This window comes from Lynx rufus, unplaced genomic scaffold (genome assembly GCF_022079265.1).
Source record: "Lynx rufus isolate CCGP_SWC_20201006 ecotype Redwood Valley unplaced genomic scaffold, mLynRuf1.p SCAF_29, whole genome shotgun sequence".
NCBI classification, from domain to species: Eukaryota; Metazoa; Chordata; class Mammalia; order Carnivora; family Felidae; genus Lynx; species Lynx rufus.
In genome coordinates this window covers 4,043,741-4,061,315 of record NW_025814844.1, presented here as the reverse complement: position 1 = coordinate 4,061,315, position 17,575 = coordinate 4,043,741, and the positions used below count along the sequence as shown (strand labels likewise).

General features: G+C 44.8%; 1 protein-coding gene across 2 annotated transcripts in view; it reads left to right on the top strand.

Annotated features, from left to right (window-relative positions):
• PIEZO2 (piezo type mechanosensitive ion channel component 2) overlaps positions 1 to 17,575 on the top strand; it is a 470,115-nt gene that overhangs the window by 378,769 nt on the left and 73,771 nt on the right. For both annotated transcript variants that reach the window (XM_047090354.1, XM_047090353.1), the window contains 8 exons: positions 6,663 to 6,839; positions 7,099 to 7,224; positions 8,594 to 8,794; positions 9,508 to 9,712; positions 9,834 to 9,935; positions 11,052 to 11,217; positions 14,758 to 15,001; positions 17,354 to 17,450. In XM_047090354.1, the coding sequence (XP_046946310.1) occupies positions 6,663 to 6,839; positions 7,099 to 7,224; positions 8,594 to 8,794; positions 9,508 to 9,712; positions 9,834 to 9,935; positions 11,052 to 11,217; positions 14,758 to 15,001; positions 17,354 to 17,450 (1,318 nt within the window). The remainder of the gene's footprint in view (positions 1 to 6,662; positions 6,840 to 7,098; positions 7,225 to 8,593; positions 8,795 to 9,507; positions 9,713 to 9,833; positions 9,936 to 11,051; positions 11,218 to 14,757; positions 15,002 to 17,353; positions 17,451 to 17,575) is intronic.

Genomic DNA, 17,575 nt, shown 5'->3' with positions numbered 1-17,575 from the left:
TGGAATATCAAGGATCAGAACATGTGGGGTGGAATCATAAAACACACTTTATTTTGGACCTCTGCTGTCCCTTTAAAATGTATTGTACAGAGAAAGTTTTCTCCATGCCCCTGAATGCTAAATGCTGTCTGATCATTCCTAGGGAACACAAAGTACTATAGTTACCTCAGGTAGCAAACAGAATCTCACTTCATTAATTAGACTTGTCCAGCCACAGAAAAGAAGCAAACTCTCATCTCTCTCTCTTTTTTTTTTTTTTTGCATGAAGGTGGAGTGTTCCTATTTTTTATTTTTTTAAAGCTTTTGTTTAAATTCCAGCTAGTTAGCATACGATGTACGTGCAATATAGTGATTCAACCATTCCAGACAACACCCGGTGCTTTTCACAAGTGCAATCCTTAATCCCCATCACTTATTTCATCCACCTCCCCCCTACCGCATCCCCTCTGGTAACCATCAGTCTGTTCTCCATAGTTAAGAGTGTGTTTCTTGGTTTGCCTCTCTTTCTCCTTTTTCCCCCTTTACTCATTTGTTTTCTTAAACTCCACACATGGGTAAAATCATATGGCATTCATCTTTCTCTGACTTATTTCACTTAGCAGAATACTCACTAGCTCCATCCACGTCACTGCAAATAGCAAGATTTCACTTTTTTATGGCTGAGTAATATTCCATTGTGTGTGTGTGTGTGTGTGTGTGTGTGTGTGTGTGTACATATATACATATGTATCCATTCATCAGTCATTGGATAGATACTTCGCCTGTTTCTATAATTAAGCTATTGTAGATAACGCTGTTATAAACACCATGGCGCATGTATCCCTTTGAATTAGTGTTTTTGTATTCTTTGGGTAAATACCTAGCAGTGCAATTGCTGGCTCCTAGAGTAGTTATCTTTTCAACTTCTTGAGGAATTTCCGTACCATTGTCCACAATGGCTGCACCAGTTTGCATTCCCACCAACAGTGCAAGAGGGTTCCCCTTTCTCCACATCCTTGCCAACACCTGAACTCTGATCTCTTTCCAGGTAGAAGCAAATCCTTTTCTAGTGGCTTCTTTCTTTCTCACACATACCTCCCCTCACTGCCTTCCTCCTTACCCCCACTTCCAGTGAACTAACTTCCGTTACGTGACCTCCCGGGCTGAACCACAGCGTCAGGCAGGAATGGTGGTGTGCTATCGTAGGACGGCCTCACACTGGGCTGGAGGGGATCAAATCTTCCCTTTCTCTCATGGGGCTCTTCTACCTCCTGGTTTCCCAGCATCCTCTCCTTCCGGACACTTTCCATTGGAGTCTCGTCACCCGTGTGGCCAGTGTCCCTGAGCGGGACTTAGAATAGCTCTGGGCACTCTCTCTTTCTCTGTCTCTCTCACGATTCAGGTCCAAAGGCAGCACTCACACTGCTAGTGTATGTGGGTCCCCATGAGGCAACTCCTGTGCCTACTCACCAAATCCCTGGCAGCCGGATTTCCTGGCTGAAGTTGGACATCAGTGTCCAGACCACAGAGTACACGCATCAGCGTCTCTGCGTGGTGCTGCTTGGAGCTCCTTGCTCTCTTGGGGTTTGGGTGAAGAATGTAGCGTCCCTTCCTTCCCACCCCATCACCTAATAAGGGGGGACTGACAGAAGCACCTCATACAAAGAAATTTCTTCACACTCTGTCCTGTCACCTTCACCATCTTGACCCATCTGTACCCTCTCAGAGTGCCTTAAAGACCTCTAAACGGTTTTCCATCAACGGTTTTGATTTGAAATGTCTACATGGCTGGCTAATACTTCATTTTGGAATCTTTTGCTTCCATCCATTCTAACTTGGTGCCTCATGTGGCTTTGACTGAAGTCTTTCTATACTGAGCACAGTTAGGGAAGAAAGACAACCATTGACTCTTGTAAGGAGCTGCATGCCAATCCAGACTATCATGTGTCTAAATCTGATCTGATTATAATAGAGGCAAGTGTATGGGGATTCTCATGGTGGGGGAATGGGCGGGAGGGGAACCATGTTGCACAGTTCCGGGGGCAGTGTTCACCTGCGAACAGCAACCCCCCAACGTTGTGCACCTCTGAGGTGCCGATTTATACCTGCAGGGGCCTCTTCTGCTTTGAAGGCTTGGCTTATCCTCAGCCAAAGAAGCCCATCAGCAATGACATTTGCTACATATATTTTCCATTTGTAGCTTATTGATTTTGATTAGCGCAAAAGATACTCTTTCTCAAACATTGCTGATCAGTAAATGGCAAAATGAGAACAAAGTCAACAACCCCAGTGAAGTCTTCATCCTTATCTAAGGCCATCAGCAAGGCCACTTGTTTTCACAAACTTTCGGGGTCATTTCTCAGGTCATTTTGGAATCAAACATTAAACCTTTCCAAGGTTATCATCATGGACATCTGAGGAAGAAGAGGCCATGAGAAAGAATTTGTTGCAGAGGCCTTTCTTTTATTTTATTTTTTTAAGTTTACTTATTTATTTTGAGAGACAGAGAGAGTGAGCAGGGAGAAGGGCAAAGCAAGAGGAGAGAGAGAATCCCAAGCAGCCTCTATGCTGTCAGCACACAGCCGGACACGGGGACGCGGGACTAGAAATCATGAACGGGGAGATCGTGACCTGAGCCAAAACCAAGAGTTGGACGCTTAACTGACTGAGCCACCCAGGCGCCCCAACAGAGGCCTTTCTTTTACATCACCTCCTCTTACCAGAGCAACACCACATAGGAAGGACCTAGATTTTAAATATATATAACACTGTCTTCTTTTTGTATGTGCAACTACATTCCTAGAAAGCTCTGAGAGATCAGGTTATTCTTTGAGGAAGGGGCCACACCTTATTTTAGTACCCTGACCAGCTCCTCCGGAGGCTGGCCAGTTGTGGAAGCTCAATAAATGTTTACTGACTGAAGGAAATAAATAAAACCTTGAAAGCTTGAGATTGTCCCCAGATGTCAGTTGATGTTTCATTATGATTCTCACTCTCACTCACCATTCATTTAGCCTTTGTAATGTACTTAAATTAAATTACAATAAGCTGAATGCTTATACTGTGCTAGACGTTGGCACAAAAGTATGAAAGACACATCTCTTGTCTCTGCTCGCAGTCTGATGGTCATGGCTGGCAAATGAAGCCAAAGTCACATTAACGGCCAGATTAGAGGGGCCCCCAGGAGGCTGTGAGTGCAAGGGAAGGGTGTCATGCAGGGGTGTGTCACTGTGAAAGTGATCACCGAAGCTGCAGGTGCTCTGAGGGAGGAGGCCAGCTGGGCCAACACACGGCTGGGGAACCACGGTTTTCAGGGACCCCTCTTTCAAGGCAGTGGCCTCAAGCCTTACAAGTTTATATTCAGAGAAAATGGCAATTTGTGGAAAAACGTTTTGTGAGGAAGGCTTGAGGCATAAAATTACTTTCCCAAGGTACTTGATAATAAGAATCACCTGGATACTTGTTAGGTACAAGGATGACCCAGCTCTTTCCCTACAAATTCTGGTTCACCAGATATTGGTTGGGTTCTAGGTATTTGTCTTTGTTTTTTGCTTTTTAAAGGACATTTCACGAGATTCCTACCATCAGGGAAAGGATGAAACCGTTGTCAACCATGATTGTATTGAACAAAGTATGGTCCTTCTCCGAGTCCCTGTTGTCCCACCTCACAGATGCTGTTCAGTCCTCATTTTCCTGATTCTCTATGACATTGGATATTGACAATCATTTCCTTGTCCTTGAAGCGCTTTTGTCATCTTCCAAAACAGCACACTTCTGTGGCCTCCCTTCTGCCTCATTCGTGGCCTCCTTCTCTTCCCACCAATTCCTCTCTTCCTTAGGTTTCATCCGCAGCCCCCTTTTCTGGTTCTAGACCCCCTGTGGGTGGTCTCATGAGCTCCTGTGGTTCACTTGCTAATTACGTGCAAGAATTATAAATCTGTGCCTTCATCCTGTCCATTCTTTGAATTCCAGGCCCGTTTCTCCAAGTGATAGCTGGACATGACCTTATCCCTGAATGTCCCCAAAGCACCTTCAACTAAATATGTCTAAAACTGAGTTCCCTACCTCCACAGCAGTTTCCTATTAGATTACTCTACCAGATGTCCAACCCTGTTCCAATCTCTTCTCCTGCCAGTATGTATTCCATCATGCAGCCAGAACCTCTTACCAGTGTATAAATATGATCCTGTTAATCCTCAACTCAAAAACCTTCACCAGCTCTCCTGTCCTCACAAGCATGAGATATAGGACCCCCATGATCTGGCCCTAGAGCGCTTTGCCATTTTCTTTCCCAAACACCCTAGCCTACCTAGGTGGATCCCAAAGCCTTCTACAGGGACCCTGATCACAGTCCTCTCCTGGTGAGCTTCTTGGGGCACCAAGGACATCCACTCCATGCTCGCTCTCTCCAGAAGGCCCCATCCCTACAGTTCCTCTGCCTGGCTAACTCCTATTTGTACCTCTGGCCTCAGTTTAGATTGAATGCCCTTGAGCAATCTTCCCTAATCCCTGACTAGCCATTCAGCCCTGTGCTCCCGTACGGCCAGCATCAGCCCAGGCAGATATCCCCTCCACCATATTGTCATGAGCCCTTTATGCAGTTATATTCTGCACTGCCTCATATGTCTCTTGAGGCCAGGGATCCACACAGGATATGATACTTTGAACCTAATTAAGACTTAATAAAATAGATCTTTTCTTCTCTTTCTCTAACACTCAAAAGATGAAGAGTTGTATGTAAATTCATTGTGCTGTTTTTATACTCAGTGCCTTAAATACATAATAAAAGGAATAATGAAGAGCCTTAATGTCATAGTAGCTTTACTAGGCTTACAGAATTGAGGAGGAAAGGATGTTTTTTAACATCCCAGTTAACATGACACTTGCCGATGACTGAGGATGAGTCACTTAGCCATCAAAGTATTTTGTTAAAATGTAACATTTGTTGTGTTTATGAGTGTTGTATACTTCACAGGCCAATATTTCTTTCCTCCTCAATTAATTCTGTAAGGCAGTTCTTACTACCCTAATATTTCAGCCCTTAATTCCCAGAGAGGTCCCTTGCCTTGGACTGTGACAAATAATTAAGTAGAAAAGTAGTAGCTAACAAATTACAGAATTAAGTACTGTCCTGGAATCTCCACACTTCCAGTTCTTTAGTTTTATAGACCAAACAGGCATCCATGTTTTTGATAGCCCAGAGTGTGCTTAGCCCTTTGTACCTGTTGAATTTTATCAATTGAGCACATGCTGCTAATGTTAATTAATTCATGCCGATAATATTGAATGTTCTTAGAACATTACTTTAACAATATTAAGATATTATTTTAATCATTATTTTAATCACATGAGTGTTTTCCATGGATGAGTAAGATGGCTGTGCTTCCATATTGTTCAGCGAACCATTGGCTATTGAGAACAGTTGGAAATGAGTGGACATATCACCTGATTGATAAACATACATGGAGTCTACACCCAAGCTGCAGTCACTGCCTTCCCTCTTTACACCTGCCCCCTCCCCCCACAAGATCATATCTCAGTAGTGGCCCTGTCATCTTCTCAAGGCTCTGGCTCCCAAGCCAGAAACCTGGGAGGCATTCTTATGGCTCCTCCTTTACCCCACCCATCACCACCTCCAAGCCAACCAGCCAACAACTCCAGCTAGTTTTACGACCCATCTCAAATCTGTGACTCATCCCCGTCTCTGCTCCACTGCCCTAGTTTGGGCTCTGGTCATGCTCTCCTGGCAGCACATGTAAGCTGGTCTCCTCACCTCTCATTGAAGGTGATGTACCTCCATTCTTCAGTCATACTTATTTCAACAAATGAAAGTCTTTCCTGAAGATTTTCCCTGGGAAGTCTTGGCTCTCTATTTTCTTTTTGCTTTTTTTTTTAATTTTTTTTAACGTTTATTTATTATAGAGAGACAGAGAGAGACAGAGCATGGGCAGGGGAGAGGCAGAGAGAGGAGGAGACACAGAATCCAAAGCAGGCTCCAGGCTCCGAACTGTCAGCGCAGAGTCGGATGCGGGGCTCGAGGTCACGAACCACGAGATCATGAGCTGAGCCGAAGTCGGATGCCCAACCGACTGAGCCACCCGGGCGCCCCTTGGCTCTCTATTTTCTGCACAAGGTGTTCATAGGCCACAGCATGGTTTAAAAAAGGTCCATAAAAGTTCAGCACCCAGCTGCATCTTGAGCCTCATTTGCTGCTGCAGCTCACTGTGTTCAACTCCAGAATTTCCAGTTGTTTGTGATCACCCGTCCCTACCATGCCACCTCATGCTTTCCTGCCTTTTCTTATACATCCTTTACCTGGAATATGCTTCTCATCTTTCTTGGCCTGGCTGGCTTTATGCATCTTTCAAGGCTTCGCTCAGGTAGTATCTTTTCCGGGAAATGTTCTGGAAGTTCCACATTGGCCAAGGACCCCCTCTGGGTATTCTCATAGAAGCCTGTTCCCATCTATAGTTGAGCCACTACTATGCTGTATTAACATATCCTGGTTATGTATCTTTCTGCCATATGAGATATCTCCACACATACACACATAGGGCAATGCCCTGTGTGTGCTGGGAACTCCATCAAACTCTGCTGAACTGAATAAGTCGAGTTGCCGCATTGTGTGGATGTTATGCCGTATTATGTATTTTTGTCCCCATTTCTGATTTTTATGTTTTCAGGTGTCACTGTTCAACTCTGTATTTTTGATTTCTTGGGCTTTTGCTCTGCCATACGCCAAGCTACGCCGTCTGGCTTCAAGTGTCTGCACCGTCTGGACTTGTGTGATCATCGTCTGCAAAATGTTGTACCAGCTGCAAACCATTAAGCCTGAGAACTTTTCTGTTAACTGTTCCTTGGTGAGCCTCAAAGAGAGGGGAATCTTCTTGACTGGGGCTTAGGGAAGCGAGGCGGCTATTGGGAAACCCATACCCCCAGGCACATTCTGCTTGGCCTTTCAGTCACCTCAGCCATGTTGGATATGTTCTGACCCTTCTTCTCTTCTCATGCTAAGTAAGATCTTCCCCCTAAAGTGGATCTTTCCCTCCCTGTCCCCACCAGGTCCCTTTGCTGGAAGCTGAAGGAGAAATTTTTAACCCCATGTTCTCTTCTTTTCAGCCAAATGAAAACCAAACGAATATACCCATCCACCAGTTGAACAAGTCTCAACTCTACAGCACTCCTATTGACCCAACAGAATGGGTCGGCCTGAGGAAATCTTCCCCTCTGCTCGTCTACCTGAGGGTAAGGCCTCCGTCATGCTTCGCTTGTGCCTCTGCACAATTAATGCCTGAGATCCTCTGCCTTGAGACCTCTGATATCACATTTGAGAGGAAGCTAACCTTTTTATGTGACATTTGGGGTCACCTTTAAAACAAATGACTAAGCATGGCCATCAGTGTTGCATTGTACCAAACAGAAATTGATCAAGTAGTTTGAAATTGATTGAATAAAGTATAACAAATGTAATATTCACTGGAATATGATGTAAAAGATTGTAGACTGATACTGTGAGATGTTGAACGATGTCCAAAATATATTAACTTTAAAAAAAAAAAAACAAATTCCAATACACCATATGCATCATATGATCTCTTCTAGATGCAAAGAAAAACATTAAGTAAAATATACCAAATTGTATATAGTGGTTATTTCTGAGAAGCAGCTGTAGATTTATGAGTAATTTTTGCTGTCTGAATTCTATGTCTCTATAATGTTTAATGAAAGACATGTATTATATTTAAAGGGAATACAATTTTAAACAACATATCTTTGAAAAGAAACTTGCAACCAGTCCTAACAAACAGAATGAAAGCAATATATACTTTAGACTGTTCCTATTTTAGTTTGATTGGATGATCTGAGCAGTCTTCCTAACACACTGACAGAAACACTTTAAAAAAAAAAAAGCATTTATACTCAATGTCTGGAATTTTTAAATGTACAAGGCATCCCGTTTGTGTGTGTAGCTTTCTCTTCTCATATGACAGACATCATGTGCAGCAATACAAATGCTCTCCACCATCAAGACCTATCATAAGGGTAAAAGGAGCTGGTATTTGAAAAGAGCAATCAGAACAGTGTCTGGCCACATAAGGTTCCATAAATGTTAACGACTTTCAGTATGATTCTGATTACTTTGTCATAAGGAGCATGCTTGTCAGTGTGCAGCTCTCTCTAGCCAGATTTCCGAGGTGTTAAAAGATTTCTGCTCCAGCTTTAGTGTGTTTCCCAGATGGCCCTGTACTGTTTTGCACCTTTACTTGCAAACGAGGTGGACCACCCTCCCCAGGCAACCGCTCACTGCATCTTCCTATGGGTAGTATACTTTTCCAGAAACAGGTATGAGCATCACCAGCCCTCTGTCTAGAGTTTCTAGATCCTAGTATCATGGGAATCACCCTGATTGGCAGAATGCACATAACTCCACCTCATTACCGTACCATAGGGAAAATGAACTTTGAACCCAAGGCTTTTATAGAGGGGGGATTTTATAAAGCATTGTTCTTCTAGACACCACGAATGGGAAAAGAAATAATATATTGTGGGGATTGTTTAAAATTACCCAGCTCAAGCGTTTGGCTTCGCACAATTGTGTTTTCTTGCTTTGTAGAATAATCTGCTGATGCTGGCCATTCTGGCCTTTGAGGTTACAATTTACCGCCATCAGGAATACTATCGAGGTCGAAACAACCTCATGGCCCCTGTGTCTAAAACCATCTTTCATGACATTACAAGACTCCATCTAGATGATGGACTTATTAATTGTGCCAAATATTTCATAAATTACTTCTTCTACAAGTTTGGTCTGGAGGTGAGTTTCTTTGCTGACATATATTTTTTTCTGTTTTCTGTGAAAATCCCAATCGCTGTTTTTGGCCAGTTGGCCACTGGAGCTTACTTGTACACCTCCATGCTGTGATGACTGTCTTCTTCAGATCAGCAGAAAGAGATTCTCCTAAAGGGTTAACCTGGCCTGGCTGAAAGTTTTCTGAGACCAAGGCCAGTGCTCCATACTCTGGAGCCATGAACTTGGCCCCTCTGGATCTCTGTAGCCTTACAGATGCATGAATACCACTTTGTCATTTTAACTGGTTTCTTTAATGTGTTATAAATCTTCTTTGTGTTCTTTGCATTCTCTCTGAAAGTTTAACTTGAGCCAAAATGAACTGCTTTGACCTGAAAGGGTTGCGGTAGGTGCCTGTCTCTTAACGGAGCACATTTGGAACATGAAGAGATCATAGCTGTATTCTCTTCACAGCGTGAAGCGGTTCTTGCTAACAGTGATGTAGTCAGTCTTTCCCTTGGCAGTAATTTATATGCTATTTCAGTCTTGATGCTGAAAGACACCCCAAAGAGGCAAGACTTGGTGAACGTGTGTAGACAGACCTACCCTCAGGAATGCAGGTCTCTGAGGCACCTGCCCAGGGCTGACAGGTGACACCACTCCCCTTCTCTGTAAATCCGATTGTTTTTTGTTTTTTGGTTTTGTTTTGTTTTTTTTTTCTTCTTTTCATCCTTATACAGACCTGTTTCCTAATGTCAGTTAATGTAATCGGTCAGCGAATGGATTTCTATGCCATGATTCACGCCTGCTGGCTAATCGCTGTCTTGTATCGGCGCAGAAGAAAGGCCATTGCTGAGATCTGGCCCAAGTACTGCTGCTTCCTGGCATGCATCATCACCTTCCAGTATTTCATCTGCATCGGCGTCCCTCCGGCTCCTTGCAGGGGTGAGTGGGCTCTCCCCAGGAGCCTGCCGCTCTTGTAATCAGCCCTTATGTTGTGGACAGTTGGGGCGAGGGCAGTGAAGAAGCGTATTGATTTTGCTCTTTACCACTTCCCTCCCTGCAGATTACCCGTGGAGATTCAAGGGTGCTAGCTTCAACGACAACATCATAAAGTGGCTGTACTTCCCAGACTTCATCGTGCGGCCCAACCCCGTGTTTCTTGTCTGTAAGTGTTGCAGCCCCGGGGCCACGAAGCACTGGGGTTTGGTTGTCTCTTCGCGAAGTCTTCTTCATGTGTTATGCATTAGTGCCCCCCCTTCTTCCACTGCACTTTGCGATCATGTAAAAGCTTGTCTTGATGCATTAATATCACAGGTCCTTAATGGCTTCTACTTGCCCTATTACATTTGCAAAATTAATAAATAAACATTGGAAATACCATATCCACTTCCATGATTTTACCGCCCCCCACACACACACCCAGTCTCCAGCGCCACCCCCCACCCCCGCACACACACACCATCACTCCTCCGCCTTCCACCAGGCAGACCGCAGAGGGAAGCCTTGTATTTTGTGAGGTGGGTTATTTCAGGCCGCTAGAACAGACAGACCAAAGCTGAAACTGAGAGGGTAGAAGCCAGGAAGATGCTACCCAAACTGCAGTTGCTCTGGTGCCGGGCTGTAGCCCCTGGCCCTTCCAAGGGCAGGCTGATGGTCCCAAGGTTGGAGCAGCCCCACCTAAGATGAGAGGGTCACCTACAGAGGGACCGTGCTGCCTACTCACACTCAGGTTGAACATAAAGTACGACGAAGCCACTGGTGCTGGAGGCTGCCAGCCTGTAACTGGCCATGATCTTCACCTGAGCTCCCTGCCTTCGTTGCCGTGTCCACTCCAGAAAGGGTCTGGTTACAAGTACAATGGGGGATCCCATAGAAGATGAAGAAAACCGGAAGTACCTGCCTCTACCATAAGTAAAAAGATAAAGATGGAGAAGTGTACTCGAGTGGCCTCCTCAAAATTCTGGTGGGAGATAAATGCAAGTAAACATCATCCCATAAGCAAGTCCTAAGACTAGTGATTATCACCTGATACTCATACCCACCAATGTGTAAACAAAATCCAGGCTCCCCTGTGCCTGTGCCCCCTTCTTCCATCTTCCATGGTGGGCAAGGTGGGACTTGGCCCCAAGATGAGAATCCAAGGAGAACTGCACATTGGGAACTTTGGGAATGCAACTCACTCAGGATCTGGGGAGCCACTCCTGCCGTGTGGGGACTGTTTCCTATATCATGGAAACCCGGATGAGGAGAAGGTGACTCAGTGATCTCTCTGCCCTGCCAGATGACTTCATGCTGCTCCTGTGCGCCTCCTTGCAAAGGCAGATCTTTGAGGATGAAAACAAGGCTGCAGTGCGGATCATGGCAGGGGACAACGTGGAGATCTGCATGAACCTCGACGCGGCCTCCTTCAGCCAGCACAACCCCGTGCCAGATTTCATTCACTGCAGGTGAGGGTGGCTGTGCGGGTCGAAAGCCATTTTGCATGTGTGTTTCACTTGGAAGCCGTACCTCGGCTCACGGTCCCTTCTCCCCGTTCTTGGGAAACTGGGCACCTACCTGTACATGCCAAGCTCATAAATGCAGAGGGTTTGGCGATCGGGAGACTGGGTCTCAGAATTACGGTTCTGCTCCTGCTTTCCTCGGCACGACCCACACACGTCCCCTCTGTTTCCCTCCGCTTCGTCACACACAAACTGACCGGTGCCCATGATACTGCTTCCTGGTGCTCCAGCAGAGACCCCCTGCTCTTGTTCACTGTCCCCCATCTTTATCTTCTGTTCCAACTCCTCTTCACCCCTTGTCCATCCTGATCCCCTGTTCCTCAGCTTTGTCCCCTGTCCTTCTTCCCCTTCCTGGCCCCCCATAGCCAGTGGGCTCCATGGGAACCACAGTGTGTCCTGTGCTGGCACCCCCCCCTTATGTGCCATCTCCTCGGGTGTGCGGCTTCCCCCCGGCAGCACCTCCTCTGTCCTCCACCATCCTCTGCAGTCTGGTGGCAGCCGATCTGGGCAGCCTGATAGTCCCCTCTGCAGAGTGTGTGTCTGAACCTGACGAAATTTCTCACTATGCATTCTTTCTGTGTTCTCTGGGTTCCCAAGTCCTCATGCTTTTTTCGCCTGATGCCACTTTGTGGCGGGCATCCCACTGCCTCCAGAGTCAACTCTCACAGTCCAGCTCCACCCCTGTGGTCGGGGATCTGACAGGCTGGCGGGATGTTCTATGCCTCCTCGCTAGCTGTGTGCCCTTGGACTTGCCGATCCTCACTAACTAGCATCCACCCTCCAGTTCTGCTGTCAGGGCCCCGGGGAGGCTGTGCATCAGTGCCACGTGGAAATCAGTCTTGTTCAAGCCAGCGTGCCTCTCCTCACCTGAGATTTGCTCCCTAGCATCTGACTCCCAGAGTATCGTGTTTGCATGGGATTGTTATTTGAAGAATCTAAACCTATTCCACCCCCAGTCTAAGATATAGGCAACTTAGGGCAAAGTCCACTTCTAACTTACTTTTCGTGTACATGCCTGCCCCCCATCTGTACCAATAGTCTTTGGCCTATAATGCATATAGCAATGTTAATAACAGCGGTAACTGAGTGCTTGCAGAGTGCCAGTCTGTGTTCCAGGTGCTTTACATGGATGAAGCCATCTGACCCTAACGACCACCTATGAGAAACTGTTATTGCCATTTTGTGGATCAGGAATCTGAGCAAGGATCTGAAGCCAGTCAACCCAGCTCCAGTACCTGGGAGCTGAGGCCCTTCTGCGGCCTAAGAGCTCAGCGTATACTGAACAAACCAATAAGTGAATTTGCTTTAAAATGATAAGCTATGTAGGGGCGCCTGGGTGGCTCAGTCAGTTAAGCATCTGACTGTTCATTATGGCTCAGGTCATGATCTCACGGTTTGTGAGTTCAAGCCCCGTGTCAGGCTCTGCACTGATTGGGATTCTCTCTCTCCCTCTCTCTCTCTGCCTCTCCCCAGCTCGTGCTCTCTCTCTCTCAAAAAAAATAATAAATATAAATAAATAAATAAATAAATAAATAAATAAATAAATAAAATGATAAGCTATGTAGACCTATAGATTCCTTCTAGGAATAATGTATCATACTAAACACGAATATAAGCTAGGACTTCCACTTTCTACCTCTTCTCTGTGATACTAAGGGGAAAAAAAATCAGTGCAGCTCATCTTTTTCCCTATTTTAAAGGGAAAAAGACATGTATTCAACTCTACAGTGCACTTATGAAAAGCCTAAAACGTCAACAAGATAATGCTTGTGCACCACTGATTTTTAAAGTGATATCTTTTCAAGATGGAATTATTTCAAGCTTTTAGTTCTGTTTCCCAATTAGGGCTGCCGGACAAGTACGCATCAGGAAGTGACCCATCACAAAGCACAGTCACGAGCTGGAAGCTAGCAAGCACTTGGCAGTCGGGGGCACCGTGGAGTCCCACACACCCTCTCCGTGGGCACGTGCTCGGCCGCTCTGGAAAGGAGCCTCTTAACCTCATGACATGCCACCATGGCTCATTCATGTGCTCCGGGGCCCATGAGGCTCCTCTTCAGGGCACCTTGACTAGACTTTTCCATATGGCCCTCACAAGCTTGGTCTTAATGATACCTGAGACTAAAGCAGGTGAAGTGCTGAGGAGTGGAGGCCAAGACCCCTGGAGCAGGAATGAGAAGCAACTGCAGGCAAGGAAGGGAAATCTATGGAAAGCACATGGTGCACTACCACACATGTTTCTGTACACACACACGCTCACACCCAGAATGCCAGCAGGCTGATTCTGCTGACTCCAGAGCGCACACACGTACACACACACACCAGAAGGCCCTGTGGGCCTTCCCATGTTACCCCTCGTCTGAATCATTAATTTCACCTGCAGTGCTCCCGGGATCCTGACATATACTGACATGTTATTCATTCTCCTTTGGGTAGGAAGGTAAAGAAGAGTGAAATAGATCTGAGATGAACATTTCAGGAAACAATTTTAAAGGATTGAGTGTTTTAGTCCCCAAAGGGTCAAGTTCAAAAGGTTGCTTATGTGACAGTGTACTTTTAGGAATGATGTTCTCTAATGATGCTGGGTAGTGGAGTCCAGATTTTATCAAGAAATTACTTGTTAACTCTTACAAAATCACAGCTCATTCATCAAATAACTGACCCACAATTGGTTCTACTGTACATTTGCCCTTACCTGGGAAGAGAAACAGCTAAAGCAAAACATCCAAGTTAAAGAAGCTCTAATTAAACAAACAGATGGGTCTTGGCCTGTGGGTACCACTTCCCTCAGCTGTCAGTGACCCATGCTCCGAAGCTCCCAGCAGCTGCCATTTATTGCACAGTGAGTGACCTACAGGCTGCCTCACCTTTCATCAGGAAGGTCACAGGGAAAATTACTCCCCAAAAAGGAATCTTGACGCCATCCAAAGACACGGTGTTGGACAGAGCCTACAAGCCTCACCATGACCGTGTATGCTTTGTGAGAATTACTACTCATCTGCAGGGACAGACTTCCATCTCCAGTAAGACCTTCGGGTAGAACACGGATTCGTTTTATCTATTAATGTCTAGTTCATTGAAAGTGAATCCATTCTTCCCTGTTCTCTTGCTTCAGAAGGCATCTGTATCTTAGAATTTCTTCTAACATATGATTAATTTTTCATGCCTCCCACAGGAAGATAGGGAGGAATTTTGAGTACTCCAGTAATAGGCAGAAAATCCTGCTGTTTGTGGGAAATTTGGCCCAAATAAGATACTAACAAGTATTTGCAGCTTACCTCTTCGTCTCTTACTAACTGGGCAAGAATTTCCTACAGACGTGGCAGTGTTAAATGAAAGATGAATACTGACCCCACGGCCTGCCTTGCTTACAAGAGAGTCAAATGAGTAATATGAACTTCTACCCTCATTAAAGCAGAATCTCTCGACTTAGTTTTTTTGTGTGTTTGTATCGTTGCCCTTTGATGGTTCGGTTTTGTTTTCCAGATCATACTTAGACATGTCCAAAGTGATCATCTTCAGCTACCTCTTCTGGTTTGTCCTCACAATCATCTTCATCACGGGGACAACCAGGATCAGCATCTTTTGCATGGGTTACTTGGTGGCCTGCTTCTATTTCCTGCTCTTTGGGGGTGATTTGCTGCTGAAACCCATCAGGAGCATCCTGCGCTATTGGGACTGGCTGATTGCATACAACGTTTTTGTGATTACGATGAAAAACATATTATCAGTAAGTGCCTCCCACTGTATAACACATTTGTGGTTTCAGCACAAGAGTAAACAATCCATTCAGTGGTTATTAAAAGCCCAATTGCCAGTCACCCTGCTCTCTTAAAAGCCCCAAATGAGATGCTGCAAGGTCAGCATCTCAAGGTCACATGACAAGAGGATGTGTATTTGCATCCTAAAATGTACTTTTCAGTTAAAATCCCCTTTCTTCTGAGGGATAATTTATCACCATTCACACTTTGTGCTACAAAATGGCTCTTTCATGAGCTGAATTAGTCACTGAATCTCTTCCAAAGGCATATCATGTTGGCTTGCCTAGAAAGCATTATGGAAGTACAAAATAAAATGAGCGTAGTTCTCTGTAACACTTTGTAGGGTGGCAAATGAGGCAGAATGGGCTATTAAATGCACATTTCATGTACCCATGAGATGTAAACACACAGGAGAATGCAACTTTGTGGTTACCTCTGGGCAGAAGGGTCCTGATTAGGGCTCAGCTAAGCCAGTAGAGGGTTGAGGCAAAACAGATGTCCTTCCTCTGCAAAATTTAGCCGCTCTGCTATTAAATATCCATGTTTCAGGGTACAACTTGTCCCTTGGCCTGGTAGGTAACTTAGACTGCCCGCTAGTAATCCTAGAATTGCATCAAATATTTTGGCTCACAGGACAGCTTTTAAGTTACTTACTTGTTTCACGAAATTAAATGGCAACCTTGCACGAGCTGAACGAGTTAATACATCTCTAGCTGGCCTAAGTCAAAGCGAATCCTTGTGTCCACTACTCTCTAGTAGTGGTAGTGCATTAGAGGAGGCGTGATGTAAGAATTTCCTGCTTCTCACCTTCCTTGCTACTTAAAGATGAGCTCGCCGGGCAAATCTATGAAGGCATTTAAATTTTTTTTGACAGATGTACTGCTGTGTTTAGAGGTCTTGGAAAGCCAAGTGTAGGTTGCCATGAATATGTATTCAAGTCATTTACTTTGTCTAAGACCACTGAAATTTTGTCTAAGACCAGTTGATAGTAAAAGTGACTTTTATGCAACAATTTTACCCCACTGATCTTTATTTACGTTTGGGGTAGTATTGAAAGCTCTTGGAGAGGGTACGAGACAGGACTACAGAATAACATTTTATTTAATAGCCAGTGTGATGGTGAGGGATCTGTTGCCAGAGGCTGATTCCTACAACCAGTCCTGAAAATGGTGTAGCTACAAAGTCCATTCATTCATTCATTCATTCTGTAAACCTATATTGCAGACTTGTTCTTTGCTAGACATTACTTTTCTCCTGAAGAACTAGGTACAGTATTGCCTTCAAGTTTTACCGTAATGAACTCACACTCTAAAAGGGAAAACAAACCTACTTATTAGTTATTATAATTTGGTCTGTTAATGCTAATTATCACAACATCTTCGGAAAACCAGAACAAGAAAAAGGAGTGACTCATACCTTGCTTAAGTAAGTTGGGAGCTGACTTTCCAGACGCGATGCCATTTGAACCTGTCAGAGACTTGAAAACCAGAATCAAGGGTGTCCAGGGAGGCAAAGGGAGGAGGAGATTCCCAACCTAGAGAACCCAAATGAAAGCATGACCATGGAGGACAGGTATCATCACATGGAAAGCGTGTTCCAATGGGCAGGGCAACTCAAGCTGGGTAACTGCCAGTTTGGAAGCAAATTCTAATGACATTTTCCTACCTCACATATCCCCAGGAAATACACACAATTCAGTCATCACCTTTATGTTTTGGCTGGCAATGATTGTTTGTTTAAACTCCTTCCCCCTCAAGATGTGAACTTAACATGCATCATTGTTATGAGACAACTACATGCCAATCAACAAAGAATAATCCTTTTCACAGACAATTGGCCAAAAAAGGCTCAGAATACATACTCTTTTCCTATTCTAAGAACTGAACCATGCAGCTGATGTTTGTGATGATCTTCTGGCAAACAGCATAGGTGTAATTTGTCCGATCTTGTGGGAAAGTGACTGTACCAAAATCAAAGCCTTGGGGGTCATTGCTCACCCATTTGATATCACAGAGTTCATCTTGTTCCTGCAATAGTCCAAGATTTTCTCTGTGAAAAGACAGAGGCTTCTAAGTGCTAAAATCATCACACTAAAGACTCTTCCTTTACTCATGGGATTTATCTTCCCCCAGGCAACTATGGTACTTCTAAAGCATCAAATGCATTTCCCCATGGTGACTGAAATTTACGTACTACAGGTTACCTCTGGAATCATTAGCACAGAGACTTCATGAATTCTTGCGCTTACGGAGATCACAAGACACCAACCTCTTTTTCTGGGTGCAGGGTTTCACAGTTTGCCACTCCCATTTGTTTTTCAGATAGGAGCTTGTGGATACATTGAAAAATTGGTTCAAAATAGTTGCTGGTTGATCCAAGCGTTCAGCCTGGCCTGTACAGTCAAAGGCTATAAAATGCGTAAGTATGAAAAGCAAATTTGGAAGTGGGAGGGCAGGGAAGGAAGAACAGTTGTATTGTTCTAATGTTAAAATCGGGCCAAAGGGGCACCTGGGTGGCTCCACTGAGCTTTCAACTCTTGATTT